We start from the raw sequence: 25745 nt of genomic DNA on the forward strand, positions 1-25745 counted from the left end.
CATGCGGCCTACTATTTAATGAATTCTCCTAGCTCGCATACTGGAAAATGTGGTGTCTAGCAACTATGCGAAGTGCAGCGTGTGTTGAAAGGGAGAAAAGAAGAAATGAAAATTACGCGCGCAGTTCACTGCACAACAGGAGCTTAAGTATATCTTATTATGCATTCTTTCCATCTCTACGCAAGAATCGACACGTTGTTATAAAAAAACAAGTGTCAGATTTTTTCTCTTTAATTGGTCAGAATGAGGAATGACGCGTCATGCTATTGACTGATCAGTGACGGAAAAGGCCCGGTTGACATTGGGCAATAAGTTATCGCACATTCCCTCAAACACCGTCTTGTGGGAAGCTCTCTCGCATAAGAAAAACCGCTATCTTTAGCATACATGACTAGATTTCTGCTTACTATCCTTCCTCCTTTCTCTTTTAGTTCGTCTCTATTTGACTGTCCTTCCTGCTTCTATATAATAGGACCACCGACAAACGTCGTCAATTTTCATAACTTTGCTGCCCAATATGATATTAATCCAGCAATGGAGCGTTAACGTTTCAAGCTTAAAAACGTTCTGTTGGCTGATACTGCATACAAAAGGTTACTCATGAACCCCTGGCCTATTAGGGATCACAATGCGTCAGCATAGTGACACCATCACAAGTGCAGGGGCGCTATAACGTAAAGCTATTCGAAACTTTTTTCTATTCCAATTCTGCAATCAGCGCTCCGTGATTGGTCAAAAACTTTTTTGGACCACCCCCACTTCGCCTGTCTGTCATGCGACGTCACGAAAAGTGCGATAGCTTCCAATCTTACATGACCTGTACACACTAATTATGCCCGATTCTATCGTACACAAGGAAAATAATTAATTCTGATTAGATGCCTTGTCGCTATTAACCCTCTACTATTGGTCAAAGTGTTTCAGGCTGCACCCACTTCACCTGCCTGTCACGCGACGTCACAAAACCGCGAAAACTCATTGGGTAAAAGTGACGTTTACGCGTTAAAAATGAATTAATATTCTGAAGAAAAAAAAAACTGGATTTTTTACTGAATAACCAGACACTGCCCCGTTCCGAAAGGAATAAAGGAAGATGGCTGCCGCCGATCGCTCATAGGTTTATTTGTGGGTTTAGCATGGGTTTATTTGCGTATAACAAAACTTTTTACGTGGCTTTACAACGTTATCGAGCCCTTTTGGCACGTATACGACATCACTCTGCCAACTCTTCTTTGCTGAGGATCCATTTTAGCGGCATTTTCAACTGTCCGTTGCACGCCGCCGCGATTTTAGACGAGACATCGCAAACTAAGTAAGGGAAAGCGGAACTATTGAAAACGCCGGCTCCTCCCTCTTCATCCGTTTATCTATTTTCAGCGCGCTGGCTCGGCCCCATCGAAACCTTCTCTACTTGAGCGTGCTCCTTACCTCCTGTCAGCCAATTAGATAAGAAAACCCGCTCAATGTAGGCAATGTTATTCGTTTTGAAAGCAAACAAAAGTGACTTCCTACAAACGAAGAGAGCATTTGATTGGGCTGTTCAGGCAACGCTGCGGGTCACCGCCCGATGCTTGCGTAGGCGGTTACGTAAATTTGACGTCAGTAAATTCGAATAAAAACATATTGGAATAGTTTTACGTTATAGGGCCCCAGTACGTGCTGTCGAAGTGAATTTAAACGCAAGACAAAAAGAAATTACGGTGAAGTAAGGCACATATCTGCGTTTTCATATTCGCCAGTGTGCGAAACAGGCAACAAGAGCGTAATATAGGCTCGGCTGCTGAGATTTAACGTTATGTAATGTTCAGCAAGGGGCCGTGAAGCGGTCGGTGTCCAGTCGTATTCTCGGAAGATCACTCGACAGAGGTGTCCTCATAAAAACGTTCCCTGTCTGTATCTATGTTGACGATAAAAATAAAAATTCATGAAGCAGGATGAAGTGCCTCAGATAGGATGGCCGGCGTTTCGATAGCTGCACCTATCTGCCAGAGGCGATCTTTTCATCCTTGGCGTGTTAGTATTAAGTAGTTAATGCAGTGGCTCCACTAACGGCCCAGAACTAACACGTCAAGCATCGAACGACAGAAACCTGAGCTAGTTGGTAAGGATTCATTATACAAAAAGAGATAAGGCGTGCAGACAGGACATAATGTTGTCCACTTCTCTACTCTTGTCTCCTTGTTGTCCACTTCTCTACTCTTGTGTCCTTGTTGTCCACTTCTCTACTCTTGTGTCCTGTCTGCACGCCTCATCTCTTTTTGCATAACGTCAAGCATCACAAGGCCACCTTTGACATATGTGTGCACCCATCGAAATGTCGGACAGCCTATCTGGCCGATTTCGTACTTGTTTATCAAACATTTATGTTCAGTATTTTTCAGTCTGTACGCCGGCCTTTATCTTGCCTTCAAATCTGCATTGGCAATAACCACATAATGGGCTTGTCGTTGCAGCCTTCCAATTAGTGGTTGTAAGTAGAACCACTTAAGGTATGTGAGGAGTCTTCTCGGGTGTCGCTTAGCTACGCATAGAGGGATGTTAGAAAAATACAGTAAATAATTAATTAGATAAGGTATGCGAGTAAAGAATATGGGGGGGAGACGGAAAAATTTGTTAATTTGCGATGCTTAGTGTTGAAAAATGAGACGCTCCGATAAACTTAAAGACTATACCTGGCAAGCTCTTGCACGTAGAACAGGCAAATTTGACAGGAATTGCTGGGCACATTGTTGGTTAAGGATTATGCGTCCGTGCCCGCAGAGGCCAAACTGAATGTGTGGGTCCTCACGCAATCTGAACAAAAATCGCTACTAGAAACTCTGAAGGTTGCATCCAGTTTCTTTCTGGCTTAATTGTCTTCAAGCACACATCTAACACGTACTGCTAGATGTTTGCTTGCTTTCTCGCTGATGGTGTTCTTTTTTTTTTTTTGCAGCAGTGGCACTTCAATATCTACCAGGCTTTGCGACTTGTGCATGGTTCTGTAGCAAGGCGGAGAAAACGCAACAAGAATGGAATTCCAGGTGCAGAATGCTTTTTAGAATGCTGAGCTTCCCTTGTTTGAAGCGACCATGAGTTGTTAAATTCGTATTATATGTGGATAGTGTCAAGCAACGAGAGTATTTAAACGGTTTTGCGATAGAAGCCTAAGCGTCCTGTTCATGATCATTTCTCCATGTTTCACATGACACCGTCAATTTCAATTGCGCCACACGTACTACATTAATCGAATATATTAAATAAAGGAAAGAAAGTTACGCTGCTGGCGGTTTACTCAAACATAGGAAAGTGTTCTAAGATTACCGTCATCTACGTGCTTTCATTTAGACGCTCATTATGTTTTTTTTTTCTGCCAGGTATTCAACCATCGCGCAAGTTCTCGCGTCCTTTTGGATGCCTCTGCTTTTTGAACACGGAGCCTGAAGATATTTGTTCTCCATGTTCAAGAAATAGCGACGATCCTCAAGCCCGCATTCTCGAAGCATTTCATACGCTATAGCAGTTCAGAATACACTCACAAATCATGGTATCGAACACAACATTGGCTAAGGCGCCTAGCCAGTCAACAGTTCTTACAAACAAAAATATTTCTGAATTTGAACCCGTAGAGCTTTAGGAAGGATGAAAATGGGGTTTCTGATTAAAGTAAATACTTTAATCGCCCTAGAGATGGAATCCCATATATGATACATGAAGCATCGCGCTTTGCCTCGCGCTTCGCTACCTTGCGCCAGGTAATAAAGCAATTGAGTTGATCGGCGTATATGCAGCGCGAAGAAGACGCACGCACACTGTGGCAGGTTATGCAAGAGCGGTTTCTAAGGGCAGGTGCCGAGCAATCGACGAAGCGAACATGTAAGCTAACGCTGGCCAGCCAGTGACACACTTTTTGCGAACGAGATTCTTTGTTAACTCGACACTTGGGTTCGCTTTGACAAAATAATTCATATGCCAGAATAGTTCTTCAGAATAGGCGCCAGCCAATAGTCATAGCGAACGCATTAATGAAGGCGGCCGGCAGAGAACAAGTAGTTTTTACAAACAAAAGGGTCGGTGAATTTGGTAGGACCACTATTCACAAAGTAGTTCGTATGCGCTAGAGGGGTTTGTGAGAAACGCGCCACCCAATCGCGAAATCGAACATATTACCAACGTAAAGCTTCGTAAATATGGCCCACATTTCTTAAGAACGAAAAGATTTTAAAATTAGGCAATTAGATCCCGAATGAATTTAAAAAGCCTGCGTTCACAAGCACTGTTTGGCATTGATCAGCCACCGTCGCTAATAACATGCTTCGTTGGCGCCTGCTCTTAGTAGCCGCTGTAGCGTGCGAACCATTTTCTGGATACAGGTTGAGGTTCTCAGAAACGAGATGCGAGCAGGAGCTGTCGATGTGCAAATTACGATTCTTTCGAAGCCTGAAAACAAAGAAGATGTAACAAAAATGCGCAAGTTCCACGCGCAGAAAACGCGCCATATGCGCACCCGTCCTTACAAAAGGGCGCGTTTTTCCGTTCAATACTTTAAGACGTAATGCCCAGCGCAACGCCTCACTGAATTAACTGGAATTTTGACAAAGCCTTGGCCAATGAACACGTACCCAATGTCATATTAGACAATTTTAGTTGGGCGCCCGCATGCAGCCCTGGCTGAGGAGTTCTATAGAGATTTATACAGTACCAGTGGCACCCACGACGATAATGGAAGAGAGAATAGTCTAGGGGAATTCGAAATCCCACAGGTAACACCGGAAGAAGTAAAGAAAGCCTTGGGAGCTATGCAAAGGGGGAAGGCAGCTGGGGAGGATCAAGTAACAGCAGATTTGTTGAAGGATGGTGGGCAGATTGTTCTAGAGAAACTGGCCACCCTGTATACGCAATGCCTCATGACTTCGAGCGTACCGGAATCTTGGAAAAACGCTAACATAATCCTAATCCATAAGAAAGGGGACACCAAAGACTTGAAAAATTATAGACCGATCAGTTTACTGTCCGTTGCCTACAAAGTATTTACTAAGGTAATCGCAAATAGAATCAGGAACACCTTAGACTTCCGTCAACCAAAGGACCAGGCAGGATTCCGTAAAGGCTACTCAACAATAGACCATATTCACACTATCAATCAGGTGATAGAAAAATGTGCGGAATATAACCAACCTTTATATATAGCTTTCATTGATTACGAGAAAGCGTTTGATTCAGTCGAAACCTCAGCAGTCATGGAGGCATTGCGCAATCAGGGTGTAGACGAGCCGTATGTAAAAATACTGAAAGATATCTATAGCGGCTCCACAGCCACCGTAGTCCTCCATAAAGAAAGCAACAAAATCGCAATAAAGAAAGGCGTCAGGCAGGGAGATACGATCTCTCCGATGCTATTCACAGCGTGTTTACATGAGGTATTCAGAGACCTGGATTGGCAAGAATTGGGGATAAGAGTTAATGGAGAATACCTTAGTAACTTGCGATTCGCTGATGATATTGCCTTGCTTAGTAACTCAGGGGACCAATTGCAATGCATGCTCACTGACCTGGAGAGGCAAAGCAGAAGAGTGGGTCTAAATATGAATCTGCAGAAAACTAAAGTAATGTTTACCAGTCTCGGAAGAGAACAGCAATTTACAATAGGCAGCGAGGCTCTGGAAGTCGTAAGGAAATACATCTACTTAGGGCAGGTAGTGACGGCGGATCCGGATCATGAGACGGAAATAATCAGAAGAATAAGAATGGGCTGGGGTGCGTTTGGCAGGCATTCTCAGATCATGAACAGCAGGTTGCCATTATCCCTCAAGAGAAAAGTGTATAATAGCTGTGTCTTACCAGTACTCACCTACGGGGCAGAAACCTGGAGGCTTACGAAAAGGGTTCTACTCAAATTGAGGACGACGCAACGAGCTATGGAAAGAAGAATGATAGGTGTGACGTTAAGGGATAAGAAAAGAGCAGATTGGGTGAGGGAACAAACGCGAGTTAATGACATCTTAGTTGAAATCAAGAAAAAGAAATGGGCATGGGCAGGACACGTAATGAGGAGGGAATATAACCGATTGTCATTAAGAGTTACGGAATGGATTCCAAGGGAAGGAAAGCGTAGCAGAGGGCGGCAAAAAGTTAGGTGGGCGGATGAGATTAAGAAGTTTGCAGGGACAACATGGCCACAATTAGTACATGACCGGGGTAGTTGGAGACGTATGGGAGAGGCCTTTGCCCTGCAGTGGGCATAACCAGGCTGATGATGATGATGATGATGATGATGATGATGATGATGATGATGATGATGATGATGATGATGATGCAGCCCTGTGTACGCAAGAAACCCGCGGAGGCGACAGAGCGCATGCGCAGTTTTTCAGAAGCTGCGTAGTGTACGTTGCGGGCTCTGCGGGCTTTGCAGGACGTTCTCGCGTGTTCTCGCGTGTCCACGAGAGAGTATTTTTCGATATTGCTCTTGCCGAAGATATGACTCCGGCTTGTGGTTTGACTTCGTGGCGGCTAATACTGGCTGCACAGTTTCAGAAGCTGGCATATGGCGGCGCTGAGTTGCACACTACCGGCTCCTGCGCGTGCAAGTCAGCAATCTCCTTCCCAACTTTTGCGTCCGGTCAACCATTGCCGTCTCGTGCGCGCGCGCTTCGTTACGTACGCACGACCTCGCGCGCTGCGTACGTGGGTGGTTGCGGACGCCCAACAAAAACTGTCTATTGACGCAAGGATGTGGGGCTTCCACACCACAGAAAGGCACGCGCGAAGGTCGGTGCCATGAAAGGCGATGAAGCACATCAGCTGCACGCTCCCTTCTGGTCCGCCATTAAAGAGACCACGTCTATTTTGCTAGCCTCCATCTTCAACCTACATTACATTTTTTCTGGTGGAGGTGCGGGGTACATGCTACCGCTACAAGGTCGAACCCCGTCTACAAGCCCATTAGGAACTCCGGTCGAGCTGACTCCTGCTCACGTACGGACAAGCCGTCGACTTCAACGACTACCAACGACTACCACCTGAACACGAGGCTCTACGCAACCGCATCAGAAGAGTGAGCACATCAGTTCCTTCTTCTTCCTCAACCGCACCGACGGAGGCCGTCCTTAACAGGCCGCGAATCCCCAATTACTTCCATGAGGACGCTTTCGGGGAAGCTGAAGGCTGGCTCCATCACTTTGCACGTGTCGCCGAATTCAACGGCTAAACTCCAGAGCGCAAGCTACGCATCGCCTACTTTCCCTCGAGGTATGCGCGGTCATGTTTTGAGAACCCTGAGGCGCCCTGATCGTCATGGGACGAATTTCGACAGGAGTTAATCCGTACATATGCAAGCCTCGATCGTAAGGTGCGAGCTGAATCTGCAATTCAGGCGAGGGTACAGCGGCCGAAAGAAAGCATCAGAATGTTTGTGGAAGTTATGTGCCGACTATTCCGACACGCTTATCTATACATGTCAGAACAAAAGAATTTAAGAAACTTGATGCGAGGTGTCAAGCAAGAGCTCTTTGGTGGCCTGATACGCAACCCACCCAAGAGAGTTGCAGATTTTCTCGCAGAAGGCGCATCAATGAAGAATGCGCTGCAGCAACGAACAAGGCCGTATAACGGAGACGTGTCGTTCCTATCGCGTACCCTCTCGCTGTACCCTTGGACAACGCCGACGCCTTGCGGGAGCTCATCAGGCTTGTTCTTCGAGAATAGCTCCAAAAGCTTCAGGTGACTCCGGCATTAGTACCACGAGTTTTTCTGGCTGAGGTCGTCCATGAGGAAATCCGACAGGTTCTCCGAGCCCCAAAACAAGTCGAGACACCAGCCACCGCTTGGCATTTCATAGGCGGAAGCTGCGCGATGTTCGTTGTCCCCAAGCCACAGTATGAGCGCCGTCCCGAACGTGTCCATGACATGGTGTGCGCGCCGCTGAACAAGCGACCGGCGACTTCAGGCCTCACAACACACCATTCATGGCTAAAGCACGACCACCCCGCAAGAGCGACATCTGGCGCACTGCAGACCGGAGGTCCTTGTGTTTTCATTGCATTGCAGTGAAATCGATCACATCTACAGGGCATGTCCTTACCACCGAGCGGGGCTCCGTGGATTTACGCTTAATGCGCCCTGTCCCCGCAATGACGAACGCCCACAGGAAGTCGACGCCTACCTTGCGCACGCCAGGACTTCGTTTACTCCACGTTTCTGTGAACCCAGGTGCTACCCGCCCGAAACCGGTCTTCCAGCCCACTCTTCATGCCCAACACAACCAGGCGTCGCTCACCCAGCCCTGCAACCCGGGAAAACTGACTTCATGAGCTTCATGAGTTCAAAGTATTCCCTTCAGTCTCTGTTCCACGCCTACCACCTTGCAGCGGATGATGGTCACCGTCCTTGCCAAACTCAAGTGGTAAACCTGCCTCGTATATTTGGACGACTTCGTTGTGCTCTAGAGCTCGTTTGACGAACATCTCGCACATCTCAAGAGCGTCCTCGCTGCAATCCACACTGCGGGCCTTACCATCACGCCCGAGAAATTCTACTTCAGGTCACAAGAGCTCAAATTTCTCGGCCATGTAGCTTGCCCCAAAGGCGTCCGACCGGACCCCGCTGAGTTTCTACCAGTCACAGGCAAGAGGGCTGTTCAGCGCTTCCTTTGTTAGTGCGTATATTATAGGCGCTTCGTCGAGGGATTCTTGAGGATCGCTGAGCCTCTGACACGGCTTACACGCGACGATGTGCCTTTCATTTGGGTAGATGAGCAACAGCGGTCGTTCAATGAATTATATCAGCGTTTGCACGCTGCTCCAATACTTTCTCGTTCCGACAAAGCCGCTGGCACAGAAATTCATACTGACGCCAGCAACACGGGCCTCATCGCAATTCTTGTACAGTGGCAAGACTGCGCGGAACGTTTCATCGCTTATGCAAGCTACAGTCTCACCAATTCTGAGACGAACTACTCTGCAACTGAAACAACTGAAAAAGAGTGCTTACCGGTTCTTTCGGTAATTAGCAAGTACCGACCCTACTTGTACGGTAGACCATCTAAGGCTGTCAACGATCACCACTCCTTGTGCTGGCTTGCCAACCTCAAGGATTCTTGAGCGAGACTAGCCCGTTGGAGCATGCGCCTATACAGGAGTATGACACCACCGCATACCGATCTGGAGGGACGCACAGCGACGCTGACTGTTTGTCACGTGCACCTCTCCCTACGACATCATCAGACCCTGACCAAGACTTGGTGTTTGTCAGCATTGTCGACGCCGTCAAGATAACTGAGTACCATGCAGTGCGTAGACCCTGAGTACTGCTGCTAATCAAGCACCTTCAAGGAGCTGATGCTGTTTTACCTCGTTCGCTCATGCGCGGTCTTTTCTCAAGTCCCCAGCAACGACGCCCTTTCAACGCCCTTGCTCTCTATCGAAACCGCCGTGTGATAGACGTTGCGGAGGAATATTGTGCGAAAGTCGCTGGCGGCACAGTTTTAGTCTGTGAAATGACTTTAGACGGCATCCCCGGTCCACGAGATACAAGTATGGACGCTCCATTCTCTATGGAAGGGTTAGAAGCTGCTATAGCGCTCTGTAGGTGTTCGTCTTCACCAGAGCCCGGTGGCGTAACATATACTGCTTTGCGCCACCTAGGTCAAGAAGCACGAAGAGAACTCCTGAGCCTTTTTAATAGTTCATGGCGAGATGGTGTCGTCCCACAGGAATGGAAACGCAGCCGCCTGGTACCGCTGCTAAAAACAGGAAAGTCACCGCTCGAACTGGCATCGTATCGGCCTATAGCACTTGACAGCTGCGTGGGGAATCTCATGGAACGTATGATCCTCATGCACCTCGAATGGTACCTTGAACACCACAAAATTTACCCTGACTCTATGGCGAGATTTCGACGAAGCCGTTCATCGATTAACAGTGTCATCAATCTAGTATAATCTGAAGAGCAAAAATCTTGGAAGCGATTATCAGTAGCACACTTTCTTGACGTGAAAGGCGCTGAAGGCAACGTTTCCCATCAAACAATTCTAGACGCACTTTTGACAGTTCAACTAGGAGGGCGAGTATATCGATGGATCAGAAACTACTTGACACAAAGGTCCTTCTTCGTACGTACGGAAGATGGTCCGACTACCGAACACTGCACATGCCGAGGCGTTCCCCAATGCGATGCTCTAAGCCCTATTCTTTTTCAACCTCGCGCTTCTTGGGCTGACCAAATCCCTACCGGAAACAGTGAGTGTTTCAATCTACGCCGACGACATCTGCATCTCGACATCAGCGGCCACTCACCTGCAGGTTCGCGCAAGGTTACAGAAAGCAGCAACACGGGTATCTGACTATCTTCACACACAAGGCCTCACCATCTCAACAGAAAAATGTGCGTTAGTCGCTTTTACGCGAAAAGCGAAGGCTCGTTATCGAGTATGCGTCAATGGCCAGCCTGTCTCCTACAAGAGAAATCATCGGTTTTTGGGTGTCATTATTGACCGGGACCTCTCTTGGAGCCCTCAGGTTGCCCACTTGACGAAGAAGCTCAGATCTATTGTTCACGTCTTCAAGTTTATCGCCGGCAAAACATGGGGTTCGTCAATGAGATCCATGCTACAGTTATATCGAGCACTTTTTATCGGATTCCTACGCTATAGTTCTCCCGTGCTTGCTAAAACATGCAAGTCAAATCTTCGAGAACTTCAGAGCGTGAAAGCACAGGCACTACGTGCTTGCCTAGGCCTTCTGCGAGGCGCCTCAACAGCAGGAACCATTATAATGGCTCAAGACCATCCGATCACGACTTACATTAGCACCGACACGCTTAGGGCCCATGTTCGTCATGTTTCACGGATGCAATCAAGCTCTCTTGCTTGCCTGCCAGAACGACGACCACAGGCGTCCTTCTCCAACGAGGTCAACATCCATCGTGCCTCCCTACCATTGGGCTTCACACCCTCAGCACGTTCAACTTCAGCTTTGTGGTGTTTAAAACAACCTCAAGTGCAATGCCTGCGGTGTCGAGGAAACTACAGAACATCTACTGCGCTACTGCCCATCTTTTGAAAATGAAAGACATGACCTCTGCACAGCTTTCAACCAGTTAGATGGAAAACCCTTCACCTTGAACAAGATCTTGGCACCATGGCATCGCATATCGCAGCTACAAAAGGCCACAAAAGAGTTGCTGCGATATTTGAAAGCTACCGGATTGAGTCAGCGTCTGTGATCCAGACTGAGTGACCGAACGGTATCCTCAGTGGACTTCCTCTTCTTTTAATCTCTCCGTCACCTTTTCCCTTTCCCCAGTGTAGGGTAGCCAACCGGGCTCAGTCCTGTTTAACCTCCCAACCTTTCATTTATCATTTTCTCTTTCTCTATCATCGTACTGTCTGTGCAACAACGTCCTTTACAGGAAAAACTGCGGAAGTGGCCCAGAAACGTACCTCCTTGTACCATCGGCACTGCGCCAAGACATTTTGTAAGCCTGCCATGATGACCCATGTGCGGGCCGCTTGGGTTTAACAAAGCATTTAGCAAGGATAAGACAGAAGTATCACTGGTCCGATTGTTTCCTTCTGTTCAATGGCACGTGAAGACCTGCCGCTATTGCCAGCGCCGCAAGACGCCACCCGTTGCTTGCTTTCTCCACTCTGTGGACCCTCCTCCAACGTCATTCGAACTAATAGGAATGTATCTACTTGGTCCATTCCCAGTGACCTCTCCGCGCAACAGATGGATAGTCGTCGCTGGCGACTATTTAACACGGTACACCGAAGACAAAGCTATTCCACAAAGCAACTCTTATGAAGTGGCCAAGTTATTTGTCCGGCACATCGTCCTACTACATGGTGCACCCTTAATTCTAATAACCGATCGCGGTGTAGCATTCACAGCCGAACTAATGCAGGACGTTCTTCAGCGGACGCATAGCTCTCACCGCAAGAGCACCTTTTATCATCTTTAAACAAATGAATTAACAAAACGTATGAACAGAACGCTGCCTGATATGATTTCCATGTATATCGACGTAGAGAACAAGACGTGGGACGAGATTTGCCATACGCATGTAATCTTCGCTTATAGCACTGCTGTGCAGGAAACCACACAGTTTACGCTGTTCGAGCGTAAACTGTGTGGACTCCTGGCCGCCTATCTGGCGGCCAGGAGTCCTTGTGCTCTGGCGGCATCCTCGGCCTGCCGAACGGCCAAAAGTTGGTCTTCGGGGGTTGAGCTGAGCGGGGGTTGAGGTCTCCCACTGCTTCCCATCCTTAATTTTTCGGCCTTGTCGGGGCGCCCGAGGGCAGGCCCAGATAATGTTATCCAGGTCCGCCCTTTCTTGACAAAATTTACATTTGGCCAAATATTCTGGATGATAGTGATTGTAAGTCACCGGATTTGAATACGTATTGGTTTGAAGGAGGCGCCGTGCCACCACCTGCTGCTTATTAAGTGATGGGTGTGCGGGGGGAAAACGCACACTCCCCAATCTATAATGGTTAGTTATCTTCCTGTAGCTAACCATCCGGTCCCCTGTCAGCCCCAGCAGCGGCGCCCCGGTGGCTCGGCTTGTGAGCCCTCGAGCCACGGTGTCGGCCGCCTCGTTGCCGGGGAGGGAGCAGTGCGCAGGCACCCAAATGATATGGACAACCCGCTGACCGCGGAAGTTTGCCAGGATTCGTTGTGATTCCGGCTAAATGCGCTCCTTTGCGTAATGTAAAATTGCGGTTTTAGAATCGCTGACTATTATCATGGCCAGTGTGAAAGCCATTGCGAAATCAATGGCCGATTCCGCAGCCACCTCGGCTCTGTTCGTTTTAATAGATCCGCTGACCTTAAGATCACCCTCCGAGCTCAATGCAACGACAGACATATTCTGATTAGTCATGTACTCTGCCACGTCGACGTACACCCGTCCTTAGAGCATTGGAATCTCCTCTGTATAGCCCTTGCCCTTTCCTCTCGCCTTTCCCTGTGGTGTTCGGGATGCATGTTTTTGGGTAGTGGTAGGATAATAAGCTGCTTCCTTATGGCGTGGGGAATGTCTACTTTAGTGCCATAGTGTGATGCGTATGTTATTCCAAGCTTGTTAAGTATGTGTCTGCCAGTAGGACTTTGTGTGAGTCTTTCTTATTGCGCTATCGTATGGGCTTCTATGAGTTCTTCGAGCGTGTTGTGGACACTTAAAGCTAGGAGCATGTTATTCGATGTGTTTATCGGCAATCTTATGGCTTGTTTGAATGACCGTCTAATCATGCCTTCGACTGTTGTCTTTTCTGCTACTTGGAGATTTAGGTAGGGGGTTACATATGCTACATGGCTAATGACAAAAGCCTGGACTAGTCGTACCAGGTTGTCCTCTTTTATCCCATAATGTCAATTAGCTATTCTCTTAATTAATCTCATTGTTTGTTGTACGCTGTTTTCTAGTATTCTGATTGTTTCCCCGTTATGACCTTTCGCTGATACGCGGAGTCCGAGGACTCTAATGCTGTCGACAATGGGTATTTAGTTGCCCTCTGCGAAAAGCGTGATGTTTGGTTTATCTGTAGAACGAACGTGTCGGTCGGTATAGAAGTAATTCTGATTTTTGCGACGAGCATCTCAGTCCTTTATTCATGACATATTTCTCGACCGTGTGTATGGCCGTTTGGAGAGTTTCCTCTATCTGCCCATCACTTCCACCAGTGATCCAAAGAATGATATCATCGGCGTACAGGCTATGCCGTAATCCTTCTATATTTTCTATTTCTGCTGCAGGCCGATCATTGCTACATTAAATAGAAAGGGAGATAAGACTGATCCTTGTGGCGTGCCCCGGCTTCCGAGTTTTATCTCTTTGGATTTCACTTCACCGATTGTGATTTGCCCAGTACGGCCAGAGAGAAAATCTTTAACACACGCATGGGTTCGCCAAATTTTTTACGCGACCGAGACGGTCGATTTTCGCGTGGGCAGAAATTGACACGAGGATGTGGGGCTTCCACACCGCTTGAAGGCGTGCGCAAAGGCGCTTCGCCGCCATGAAAGGCGACGAAGTGCGTTAACTGCACGGCTCCCTCCTGGTCAGTCATTAAAGAGTCCGCGTCTATTTGATAGCCTCAGCCTTCAACCTACGTTACATTTTCCTGGGTGTGACGCATCGGAGATGGGTCCTCAGTATGCTATCGTCGTGTAGGTGACAGAAGACATTGTCGCCCAACGTCCAAGCGCCAAATCACGTCATTCACACACAAGAACTGTGGTGCAGAGTCGTGGTGAGTACTTGAAAGGCTAAAACCTGCGGACAAACCTAAAAGCCTCATGGAGTAGCATGCTAGCGTGCTGCCAGGAAAACCTCTCTAGTTTGCATTAAAGACCTCCAAGAGTGTCCGCAAAAGCTCCACTGATGTGTTGGTGAGGCTTTTAAAAAGGCGCGCAAAAACTTCCCTGGTAAGGTCTCGCGAATGTTTCAAAGGCGAGAGAGCCTGCAGATACCTCTGGGGGCCTCCAGGAGTGTCCGCGGGTACTCGCCTTTCAAGCACTTGCGAGGGCTCAGCGGTGCAGTTTTTGTGTGCCAATTACTGAGGCGATTTGGCTCTTGGGCGCTGAGCGTCAAATTTGGATTCCTATTCAGCGCGACTGAGGTCCGATAATAGCTTTCCATAAAAAGATGCATCGGCGAATGGCGCTCCATCTTGCATGTGTAGAACTTGTGCCGTATGTGCGCTCGCTCTCTGTTTCCAGAGTCAAACGTGCAAAAAATAATGTGGAGACTGTACCTGCGAGCATCGCATATTTAAAAATCTGTGAACGTTTCGGAAATTCGCTCAGCACAGGATATCAGCCTCACCGTAGAATGAACCGCTGTATCTGCGTTAATTAAAGAACTGATGCATTCACTTTATTCTAGTTAAGTATTATGTTGATGCATGATTAACACGTCAGACTGCTTATACTGCAATGTCGAAAGTATAGCTCACGTATGACCAGCGACATTCTATAGATATTTGCTGACGCTGCAGCTGAAACACTATGCAAAATGTATAAGACGAAATATATTCAAATTAAGTATACTGGCGCAAATGTGCAACATTGATAATAATCAGCTTTCAAAAGCGAGACAAAGTACCAAGGAAAGAGCCGTTACTAAGACCAAACAGCGAAAAGTGTCTTCCGCTGTTTAAACCTTAGAGAACGCCTTTCTCCAAAATCATGTGAAATGAGAACTTGCGCAAATTTTCTTCTAGTGTCCGGTTTCAGATAACTTCCTTCCTTTATTTAGTTTTTATTTATTTATTATTTTATATATTTTTTTCTTTTATTTTTGCACCGGCACAACCATCACTGAGGCAAAACAGAAGCAGCTTCCATTCAACTTGCGATGTGTTTGCAAGTTACCGTAATTCACCGGATGCACTACTCTCTCTGCTTGGCCCCGCTTTTCTGCCCCATGCCCTTTCAGCGCAGCCAGCACGGCAGCTCTGGAAACACGTTTCTGCACTTTTGATGGGCCTGCCGCACGCGCGCATTGCTCCTTATACACGGGCGCCCTCTTTGTTCTGTTTACTTGTTGCTATTCGCTGAACGACATCAATGCGGAGCACTAGACACACGCACTTCGAAACTACTACATGGTGTGAGGTCACGTAAGAACAGAATTCTGCGCGCAACGCTCCGGAGAGCTTGTTCTTGACCGCGCGAGCGTTCCACTGACTCATCATCGTCCCCCGCACTCTACTTGCTCCCTTTCTGGTGTTGGTTCCGCTCACTCTTTCACAAGACAGCTCTCGTTCTTTGTTTGCAAACGACTGATCGAAAGAAACCTTCTCTCTCTCTCTCTCTCTCTCTCTCTCTCTCTCTCTCTCTCTAGCAAGAAACGTGAACAAGTTTCAAATGCTCTGCTCACGAATTATGAGTGCTCCGGTTCAAATCAGCGGACCTTCCACACTGGCCTTGGAGCGCAACAAAACAGAGACAATCGCAAGAGCGAAACCGACGCCGCGCACTCGGGCAGCCCTACTCAAGGTGTAAGACACGTTTCTTCCGCGCTTGGTTCAGCGAGAGCGCCTAAAAGGAAGCGTGCAGCAGCCCGCTGGCTGAAGTGCAAAAGTGCGTGAGCTGAAAGGCCGAGCGCGAAGCAACTCGCCGCCGACACTATTACTCGTCACTTGCAGCTTAGGTAATCACGAGGTAACTCTCACTCATGACCTCAAGTTTCTTTCTTCGCGTGCTCGGAGGACCACATAGAAGATGAATTCAAGGCTCGAGCGCTCGAGGTGGGTCGCGAACGGCGCAACGAGTGTTGTCTGTTGTCACCGTCCAGAGCTGCTTCGCGCGCACGTGCGCCGCTTGCGCAGAGGCCGGTGCTTTTTACCTGAGACGCAGGCGCCGACGATGAGGAGCAGCAGCAGCAGCATGGTCGGTCCGAGCTCAGGCCTCTCGCCTCCCGCGTGCCCGGTGGTCCCTGCAGAGCCTGCGCATGGGCGGCCAGAGAGCGCCGCCGCCGCGCGCCAGTCGGCCACGTGCTGGCTCGCTGAGCGTGTGGTGCGAGGGCCAGCCGACCGCCGACCGCGTGTCGTCTCGGCGCTCGCCCCGTTGGCCCAATGGCCGGCGCGGGCCCCCACGCCGCGCCGCCAGGCGCCCGGCGAGCGCTCGCGGCGCGCGCGCACCCCTCGCCCGCGCCGCCTGCGCATCCTTCCCCCGCGCCAACTCTCGAGTCGGACTGTCGCTCCCCACCTCCCTTCGAAGCGTCATCCCGACTGGGCCAGTTGCTCTGTGTGCATCGTTAGCGCACTTTGATTGACTTCGTTCTCTTCTACTGCCGGAGGCAAAGAGAGAGAGAGACGGAGCTGCTCACTTTCATAGGGGGATGGTTTGTTTCTGTAAATTCACCTGCTGTTTTCATTTTTGGAATGAGTTCAAGCCCGCGATTTTGTGCGGAATAACTGGGGTTATGCGATTTCGGAGAAATCCGAAAAACTCGTAACACTCACCGGTAAAATCTGTCCCAATGCAGATTTATCCTAAAAACTCCGATTCTGAGGCCCTTAATATACTCGAGGATGACCTTTGTTCCTCGGACTTCTAAAAATAAAGCACGAGAGAAAGCGTAAAAGACTAGGCTGGAGATTCACAAATGTAATCAAAACAAGTTTCCTTTCTATTTAAATGTTCTCTTAGCGCAAGTGCCAGTTGGGGAAGATGAAGGAGTGCACAGAAGGAGTGTACAAAGAGCTTCGCCGAGCTACACTTCCATACGGCGGCTTTACACACGCTTTCCTCTTTGTAAGAACATACCACGAACACGAACAGGCCCAACGTGAAAACCGTTTTGCCCCAGACATTTGAGACTTGCCATGTTTGCCCTAGTCGTGCCAGATAACAATGATATCCTCCGACTTGCGGCAGACATTTTGCGGTGTCAGGCATATGCTGCGAAAGAAATGGTTGAGCCAGTGGTGTTCCCGAGCAAGTATGTCCGCTACTGGCCTCTCCTTTCCCGTTGCGCACTACATCTCCTAGCCTTCCCAGTGTCTAGTCCGAACGTCGAAAGGCCGTTCTCTATGTTCCGTGTTGTGAACAAGAAGGACCGTGCCACATTTGCGGATGGAAATATTGGAAAGTGTGCTTGCATATATAACAAGATGTAACCAGTGACAATGATTCTAGTACCAGTTACTCAATAAAGCTTTTTATTATTGACAGATGTGTTCTTCTTTTAGAAAACAGATCACTAAATTTTGAAATAAATACATAAGCCCCAAAAACTCCTAATTTCTTTGAAAAAATAAATCCGAAAGATACCTTCCGAATTTACCCAAAAATAACCTCCGAAAACGCAGAAACCTCTCAATAACATACTGGTTTTTTACCACTAGTGCTTCGAGAGTGAATTCACGCCCGTGATTTCGTTGCGGCAAAGCGGAATGGTTTTCGACTGGTGAATAACAGAACAGACTTCTCTTCGTTTTGATACATCGCTTTGGGCAGGCCTCGTTCGTCTAATTGTTAGATTATTTATTTGTATAGAAAGAGCTCCTGTACTGTATCCCCCCCCCCTCCCTCTCAGAGAAAAATAACGGGCATGAATGCCTCAACCTGATTGTTTGAGGAAACTGTCTGTTCGCAAAACAAATCAAGCTTGTTTTCTTTTGCAAACAAGTCAATACAAAACAAAGCTATGTTCTGGTAACAGCGTTCACAAAATACGCAAGCGAGCCTAATATACAAATCCGGTTAATAGAATCATTGAGCGACGATTGCATTTAGCTGAGCTATGCAAACATGCATGTATATTTTGTGTTTCCTCTTTAAGCGATAGATTATGTACAACACATGTAGAGAACAAGGTATTTGAGTTCATTTCAGTTTCTTTTCCTGTTTAGTCCTTCCTGCGCCGCCAGTGTAGACGCCCAGAGCATTTTCAATATGTTGTGTCCGCTACACCTCAGTTTTGTTTCTTTAGTCGAACGAAGAACACGCATGTTTTTACAGTCAATAAAGTTGCTTCTGAAGTGCCTTTATCTGCGGACACTTGTCTGGAACAGCATAGAACCTCAGAGACCATACTGGTAGAACGTTTTTTTTTTCCAGCTACCAACTCTTTACTTCCACACTGCTGCGAATAATTAACTTGTAATTTTTGTTCCCTGATAACTGTTGCCATGTTGTTCTCTTTGTTTGATTCCTATTTCGTAATTAGCCGGAGGGGGCAGCCACGGGGATACTACTTCGATACCCACAGTCTATTTGTGCACGGTGCCTTGAATACTGTACTCGTCTAATTTTTTTCGAGCTCAGCTTGTTCGTCATTCTTCACTACTTCCCCCAATATGACAAAGAAGTGTGTTCACCCTGATATCCCACGGCCTAATGTCAACACCGCGAGAAAAATCTGCTGCCTCATTTTTAGCTCAATGTCCTTCCTTCCTTTCCAATCACGGCTCGCTGACAAGAAGTAGTCTTTGTTCTGTTGTTGGGCGTGTCATGCAGGCTGGAAGTCGAAGCTGCCGAGGATTGAGCTCCATTTGCTCAGTCGAGTTCTACCTTCGGCACCAATCATTCCCTGCCCCGAGGCTAGCGAAGAGACGAGAATCCTGTCTGGCCCTTGTGTTAAGCTTGCACGATCCCTCAGGCATGTGGTCTGGGCACAAAGCAGTCCTGCCCTCTACCCTGTTACCCTAAAAAAGCCGCAACGTCTAGTGCCTTCTCTTACAATGCCTCGGGCAACTGCAAAGAACTGTCGCGCCACAAAGACGCACTCTGGGGCACAATATGTGTAGTGGCCATATACCGTAGCAAGCTCGCAGTCACTGGAATAAGGAAAAAGGGAAGAAACAGGGAAACCGAGAGGAAGACGGCACATGACGATGCAATATTTTACCGAAAGTTATACTATCCACAGCTTTCTATGCACAGTATGCACTCTATATGCCTATTAAATGCAGGAAGTATATACGCCCGAACAAAATGCGCTTGCTCAAACATTTCGCACAGCGCCGCATGCACACGAACGCGCGAACATTGTATATCCGCATGAAAGCATATTTACGTCACTCACATATGCTAGAGCCGAGTATCGAAGCCCGTCTCAAACAGAAACTCCAACAATGCTTTTATCGCGCTTTGGACTTGTTCAAGGCCTTCTTAAGTGCTCAAACAAAAAGAGGCAGGAGTCCAGGCAGTTGATCGTAGCTTTTAGTTCTCTCCTCAGACCTACATTTGAAGGCACACGCTAAGTACACTTGTGCACGCACACATTACAAATCTCCTTTGGAAAACAGCACGCCACACAACAACTTCCATCGTTCCACTTCCGAATGGTGGTTTCTCAGTAAGTGTTTTTCACACCACTAAGTTGTTGACCACTCGAATTTCTGTAAATTCAGTGACGACGATTATTATACTAGGCTTCGGCAATTAATGGCTGACTGTCGACTAGCGATATGCCTTCCAACATTGACGAAATCGAACAACCTTAGGTAACACCCGCTCTGCTCAGGGGCGGCGCGGACTCACTCTCCCCATGCTGAAAGTCATTTTCATAAGCAAATGACATTTTCGTTTTTCATATTTAATTCGAGCTCAGATCCGGGGTATCGTGTCGCCTGTGTGCAGAGACTATCATGATGTAGGCCGATGCTGGTAATAGTGCCGAAAGGGTCCAAGATCAATGGCACATACCCCTGTGAGCTCGGGGACCTGTAAAACGCCCTTGAACTACCCTTGTCACACCTGAGACACAAAGAGGTCCCAGGCAAAAGGGTAAGAACAGATGTTTTTGAAAAAAAAATGTTTTGTACAACTTTTTCACAAAGGACTGTTAAAACATTCTCGGCGCCAACCGCGCGAATGAGCTCATGCTACTGCTCCCGCGTTCGTCGTCGCCGTCTTCTTTCACAGCTGGCTCCGTTGTGCATAAAACTATCATCATCAGCAATGGCTCGAGCGTCGTCGTCTTTCTCCACAGCTGGCTCGTTGGTGACCCTCGGCGCAACCGCGAGAACGCGTTCGTCGTCGTCGTTCTCTTCTTTCACAGCTGGCTCCGTTGTGCAAAAAACTATAATCATCAGCAATGGCTCGAGAGTCGTTGTCTTCTTCCACATCTAGCTCGTTGGCGCCCCTCGGCGTAACCGCGAGTGAGTGAGTGACTGAAAAACTTTATTAGCTCTAGATTCGCTGGTCTTCTGCGGTCTTCAGATGGCTTCGTCCATCTTCTAGCACAACGGTCGTTTGCCCTTAGTCCAGGGCTCCGCTGGATGCTGCTGCCAGTTGTGCTCGCCGAATCAGACCTTCTTGGTCGACCTTGCGATCGCTGGAGAGCACTCCCTCCCATTGCTCCGCACTCGGGTTTGGTATAACGGGTACCACGTCTATCTTCTGGCATGCCCACGTTATGTGATACAGCGTGGGTGTTTCGTGGCACCAGGGGCATTTGTCATTGTATTGTGTGGGATAAATTTTGCTGAGTACGTTTAGGTTCGGGTACGAGCCCGTTTGTAGCTGCCTCCACGCGACAGAGTCCTCTCTGCTAAGGGAGTTGTGCGGTGGTGGATACCGCTTTCTGCAGCCCTTGTAGAAATTTAGTATCGCCGAATAGTCTTTGGGTACAGGTTCGGTCCCCTCGAGGTCGCCTACGTTGGATTCTCGGTGATAAGTGTACCCTCGAGCTATCCTGTCCGCCTCTTGGTTCCCTACCACTCCCGTGTGTCCCGGCGTCCATACTATCGTATGCCTAATTGGTTCTTTTGTTTGTCGTTGTGTTATGTGGTCTCCGGAGCGGAGTATGCGGAGCGCTCCGTGCCCTATTCTGCCGCGTAGGTAGTTGCGGCACGCCATTTGTGAGTCTGTAAGGATTGTTAGAGACCGTTTAGACCGATATCGCTCCGCTGCCGCTATAGCGACGGCCGCTTCTTCAGCTTCGACTATCGTACAGCCTTGTAGTGATGCGCTGGTGATCTCGCGTAGGTTCGAATCAATCATCGTTGCGACCGCGTTGTTGTTGCTCTGCCCCGCTGCTCTGGCGTATGTGGCTGCGTCCACATATACCGTCGTTTCTTGGGGTGCTAGTGTCTGTTGTAGGTATTCAGCCCTCGCTTCTCTGCGTGCTTTGTGTAGGTTCGGATCCATGTTCCGGGGTATGGGTGCTACTTTTAGTGTGTTGCGATACTCGTCCGGAATTGTTTCGGTCCTCTGTATCTCTTGAAGTTGATCGGCGCAGCCTAGTTTCTTCAGGAGCTCCCTGCCAGATGGGGTCTGCTGTAGTCTGCGCTGTTGGGAGACTAGTTGCGCCTCTTTCAATTCTTTGAAGGTGTTGTGTAGTCCTAAGGCTAGGAGCTTTTCGGTTGAGGTGTTGTGGAGAAGGTGGAGTGCGGTTTTGTAGGCTTTGCGTGGAATCGCGTCCGCCTGTTGTATCTAACTCTTGATAGGATTGTAGTATGGGAGGCTGTATGCCACTCGGCTGACGACCAGGCTTCTGAACAGCTTGAGTGTGTCCTCCTCTCGCATGCCGTGGCGTCTGTGTGAGATGTGCGTGATCTTGCGGGCTACTTGTAGGGTGGATGCGAGAACGCGTTCGTGCCACTGCTCACACGTTTGTCGTATTCGTTGTCTTCTTTCACATCTGGCTCCATTGTGCAACTATCATCATCAGCAATGGCTCGAGCGTCGTTGTCTTCTTCTACAGCTGGCTTGTTGGCGCCCCTCGGCGCCACCGCGAGAACGCGTTCGTGCCATTGCTCACACGTTTGTCGTCGTCGTATAATTTTTCACAGCTGGCTCCGTTGTGAAAAAAGCTATCATCATCAGCAATGCCTCGAGCGTCGTTGTCTTCTTCCACAGCTGGCTCGGTGGCGCCCCTCAGCGCAACCGCGAGAATGCGCTTGTGCCACTGCTCACGCATTCGTCTGCGTCGTTGTCTTTGTTCCCGTCGTTGTTCTCACGCTGCTCTCTAAGTATGACAGTCGCCAAACTGTTCTGACTCACGCTATGTAGGTGACTCCTAATGGTGGACTTACCGTATTCAGAGCAGCAGCCCTATTATAATACGGCAAATAGTGTCTTTTAGACCACGTGCCTTCATACAGCAGCCCGATATGGAGAGATGTGCGACAGCGGCGGCCGGGTGATTGAGGCGAGCATAATAAGTGTATTAAAACAAGGATCTCTGGGCTGTTGCGTTAGCATTTATACTAACGCTCGAGGCGCATTGGCGCCATTGCCATTGGCGTCCCCGCTGTCGTGCTGTCCTGTTATTGACGACGAATGCGCGGCCTGCACGTGGAGGATTAGAATGTCTCCAGAGAAGCACAGTGTGTTTCGTTCGAAAAGCGATGAAGCCAAGTGGACGAACCTTCACGCTCCGCTCAGTCGGTTCTACCGGAGTCAGGGCAGCGTTCTGGCTGCAAGCATCAGCGTTGTGCGCACACACATTAGAGTTCGTGCTGAGCAGCCGTATGCATACTACACCGTGGTGAACGTCAAGCTAAATTAATGCAATCCTTTCTTTGGGCCCTGACCAACGCCGATGGTTTTCCTTTCATCCCATCTCGTGCACCATCGAGGTGCGACACCTGCAACACCGCTGGCACGCTCATCACACCAGCCTCCTGAGACGCCTTCAGTGCGACGCTTGACCTTGCTATCGCTTTGTATGCTTCGCCTTCGGGACGCACGCAAGCGGAGTCGCTAGCGCATCCCGTGCTCTTGCACAAGATGTTCCCAATAGAGCATGACACTTCATGCCCATTTCGCAGACGATCACAAGGCACTCTAGCCCACATCCTTGCAGAGTGCACTAAGCTCAACAACCCCCCACTATCCCCCAGCCCCCCCCCCCAGAGATGGCATCTTGCTCTCTTGCAGAGAGCAAGATGGCATACTTTTTAATGCACTATATTTACTGCTTTGCTATAAAATGGTCTTGTTGACTGCATATTGATGACAGTAATGGCGAGCGTCATTTTATCAGAGAGTTTATGGGTTTTTTTTTTTTCATTTTATAAAAAAAGAAGGCATACAGCACCTACTTTTTACCCATTTCTGCTTACAAGATAGGTTTGTTTCGAAGGGATCCTGTTTATGATCCTATTTAGTTAGCTCTTAAGCTCTGTGACGACCAAAAATGTAATTGCACTCTTTCAGCCTGTTGTGGAGGCTCTGCCTATTTTTAGCTAGAACGTTTCCTCTTATTGTCCGTCTTTGGGTTATCCTAACGCCACGGTTTCTTCGGCTTTTCGAGTTGTCGTATTGGCACTTAAGCCCAAACTGCTCGGAAAATGTCAAGCAATTTCTTTACAAACGCTACACGTGATGGAGCGGCTTTGATGTTGGACCTTCTTTTGAAAGTTTGTTTTTCCCCTCAGTGTCTTGAAGCATATATATATAAAAGCTGCCTGCTCTCCTCCTCCTTGCTCTTATGCACGTTTTACCTGTTCTTAGGGATGTGAGGGCTTATAAAGAAACTGAGAATATCGCAGGAAGAAAAAGCAACGTTTCTTCTTTTTATTTTCCGGGCCATAAAAAGGGAGAAAACGAAACAAAGAGAGAGAGAGAGAGAGAGAAATGAGATGTGAAAGGGTGGGGCGGTTTACCGGAAGACAAACATTCAGTTAGCTACCCTACACTGGGCAAGGGATAAGGGGAGACAGACATATAAAAAGAAAAAGCACACGCACAGAGAGAGAAAGAGTGAAAACACATGTGGGGTTGGTGTCACTTAGTGAGTATAAACATTAACGTGACAAGATTTCATCCAGTTGGTGCAACATTTTTTAGGTCAGCGGTGGACTGTATCTCTATTATTTGCTGATCTACAGGCAAGTCCGACATGCGTAAGGTATTGCACGACACAGAATCCGGCCTATTACGAAATAAAGCGACTTTAGAACAGTTCAGGTAATGCTGTCATTCAAGGGATCCGCAAAAACCGGCTGTGAAAGTCTGGTCAGCTGCTTTTCTAGTCTGTCCATGGACGTCTGCGTAGGTTCACAGAACAGAATTTGCCTTTGTCTTCGTGGACCAGTAACTATTTTTCAGCGGATCTGTTATATACAGGTTCTGGCAGTTGGTGTGCGTAGGCAAAAAAGATGGCGCCACCCCAGAGCTAAAAGAGCTAAAGTTTAAAGCAAAAGCGTATCGCCGGGTATGTCCCAGCTGCGTTTAATCGCAAAAAGAGTCAAAACATAGAGTGATACAAAATATCGTAACAAAAAGTAAAACTCGAATAGGCACTGTTTAGTATGGATTGCGGTTTCACGTCACGGGCTCTAAAGGCAAACCACGTAACCTTATCCCAGTTCCGTTCCACCCGTGCAATGGGTAGGCCGCGTGCGGTGAGGACTGTGGAAGAACAGCGCGCCTACGAAGAACACCGTCGTGAACAGAAACGGGAATGTGTGCGGCGACGGCGGGCGGCACGTAGTACGGACGAAGATCGTGCCGCAAACGCCAAGCGTATGCACCTTTGGTTGGATCACCCCTACTGACTTCACTCCCATCGTCATTGTGGGTGATTTCAGCACACACGTGTCTCGGCCATACGGAAAGTGGTTCGTGGTGTTTCTCTTGGAAAGGTTCGGCACTTAATGTTACGCAAACGTCAGTGTACCCACGACGCGTCATCGGTCGTGGGCAACCAGCCCCACGTGCGCCGGCCACCAACCCGCCACACCCCGCATTGGCCAAGAACATTTCCAGTGTCGCCACAGATCCACTGGCCGTATATCATAGCGATCATAAAGCGATAGTCACCTTGGAGACCAAATAATAAATCCGAAAATGGCAACAAAAGAAGTTGGAAATAAAAAAAAGCATTGAGTGTGCAATTTAATAAAACAAAAACAAAAAATCTTGAAAAAGAAACGAAGTTAATTGTAGTATATGTCTTTTATTTTCAATTAACATATTTTATTATCAACACATTTATTACGATATATACAGCTCCGCTGGTCATCCATCTTCACAGAGTGGAATGGCTCTGAATTTTTTGCAAGGGAATAGCTTGGCTTGGCTTTCGGTCTCATTCGAATAAAGAGAGCCTCTAAGAAGTTCCCTCTATCTTTTGACTCTCAATTTCGATGCAAGCATTTATGCTGTCATCTTCCCGTAGCAGGCTCTCTGGCTGCACAACTCAAATTGAAACACTTCAGCAGCAAGGTTTTGAAGATGTTGCTTCCGACAGAAATTATTTGATTCACTAGATTTCTTGACAGATGGACAATTTCTAGTCCTACTGGGAGACTAAAAAGTGTCCGACAAATACGATACTCCCTATAATGGGACATTTCAGCG

General features: G+C 48.1%; 1 protein-coding gene across 1 annotated transcript in view; it reads right to left on the reverse strand.

Annotated features, from left to right (window-relative positions):
* LOC126546315 (protein APCDD1-like) overlaps positions 1–16547 on the reverse strand; it is a 344614-nt gene extending 328067 nt beyond the window's left edge. The window contains exon 1 of the mRNA XM_050194491.3: positions 16330–16547. Within this exon, the coding sequence (XP_050050448.2) occupies positions 16330–16372 (43 nt within the window). The 5' untranslated portion in view covers positions 16373–16547. The remainder of the gene's footprint in view (positions 1–16329) is intronic.
* Positions 16548–25745: the final 9198 nt, after the last annotated feature.

This window comes from Dermacentor andersoni, chromosome 1, assembly GCF_023375885.2.
Source record: "Dermacentor andersoni chromosome 1, qqDerAnde1_hic_scaffold, whole genome shotgun sequence".
In the NCBI taxonomy this organism is placed as follows: Eukaryota; Metazoa; Arthropoda; class Arachnida; order Ixodida; family Ixodidae; genus Dermacentor; species Dermacentor andersoni.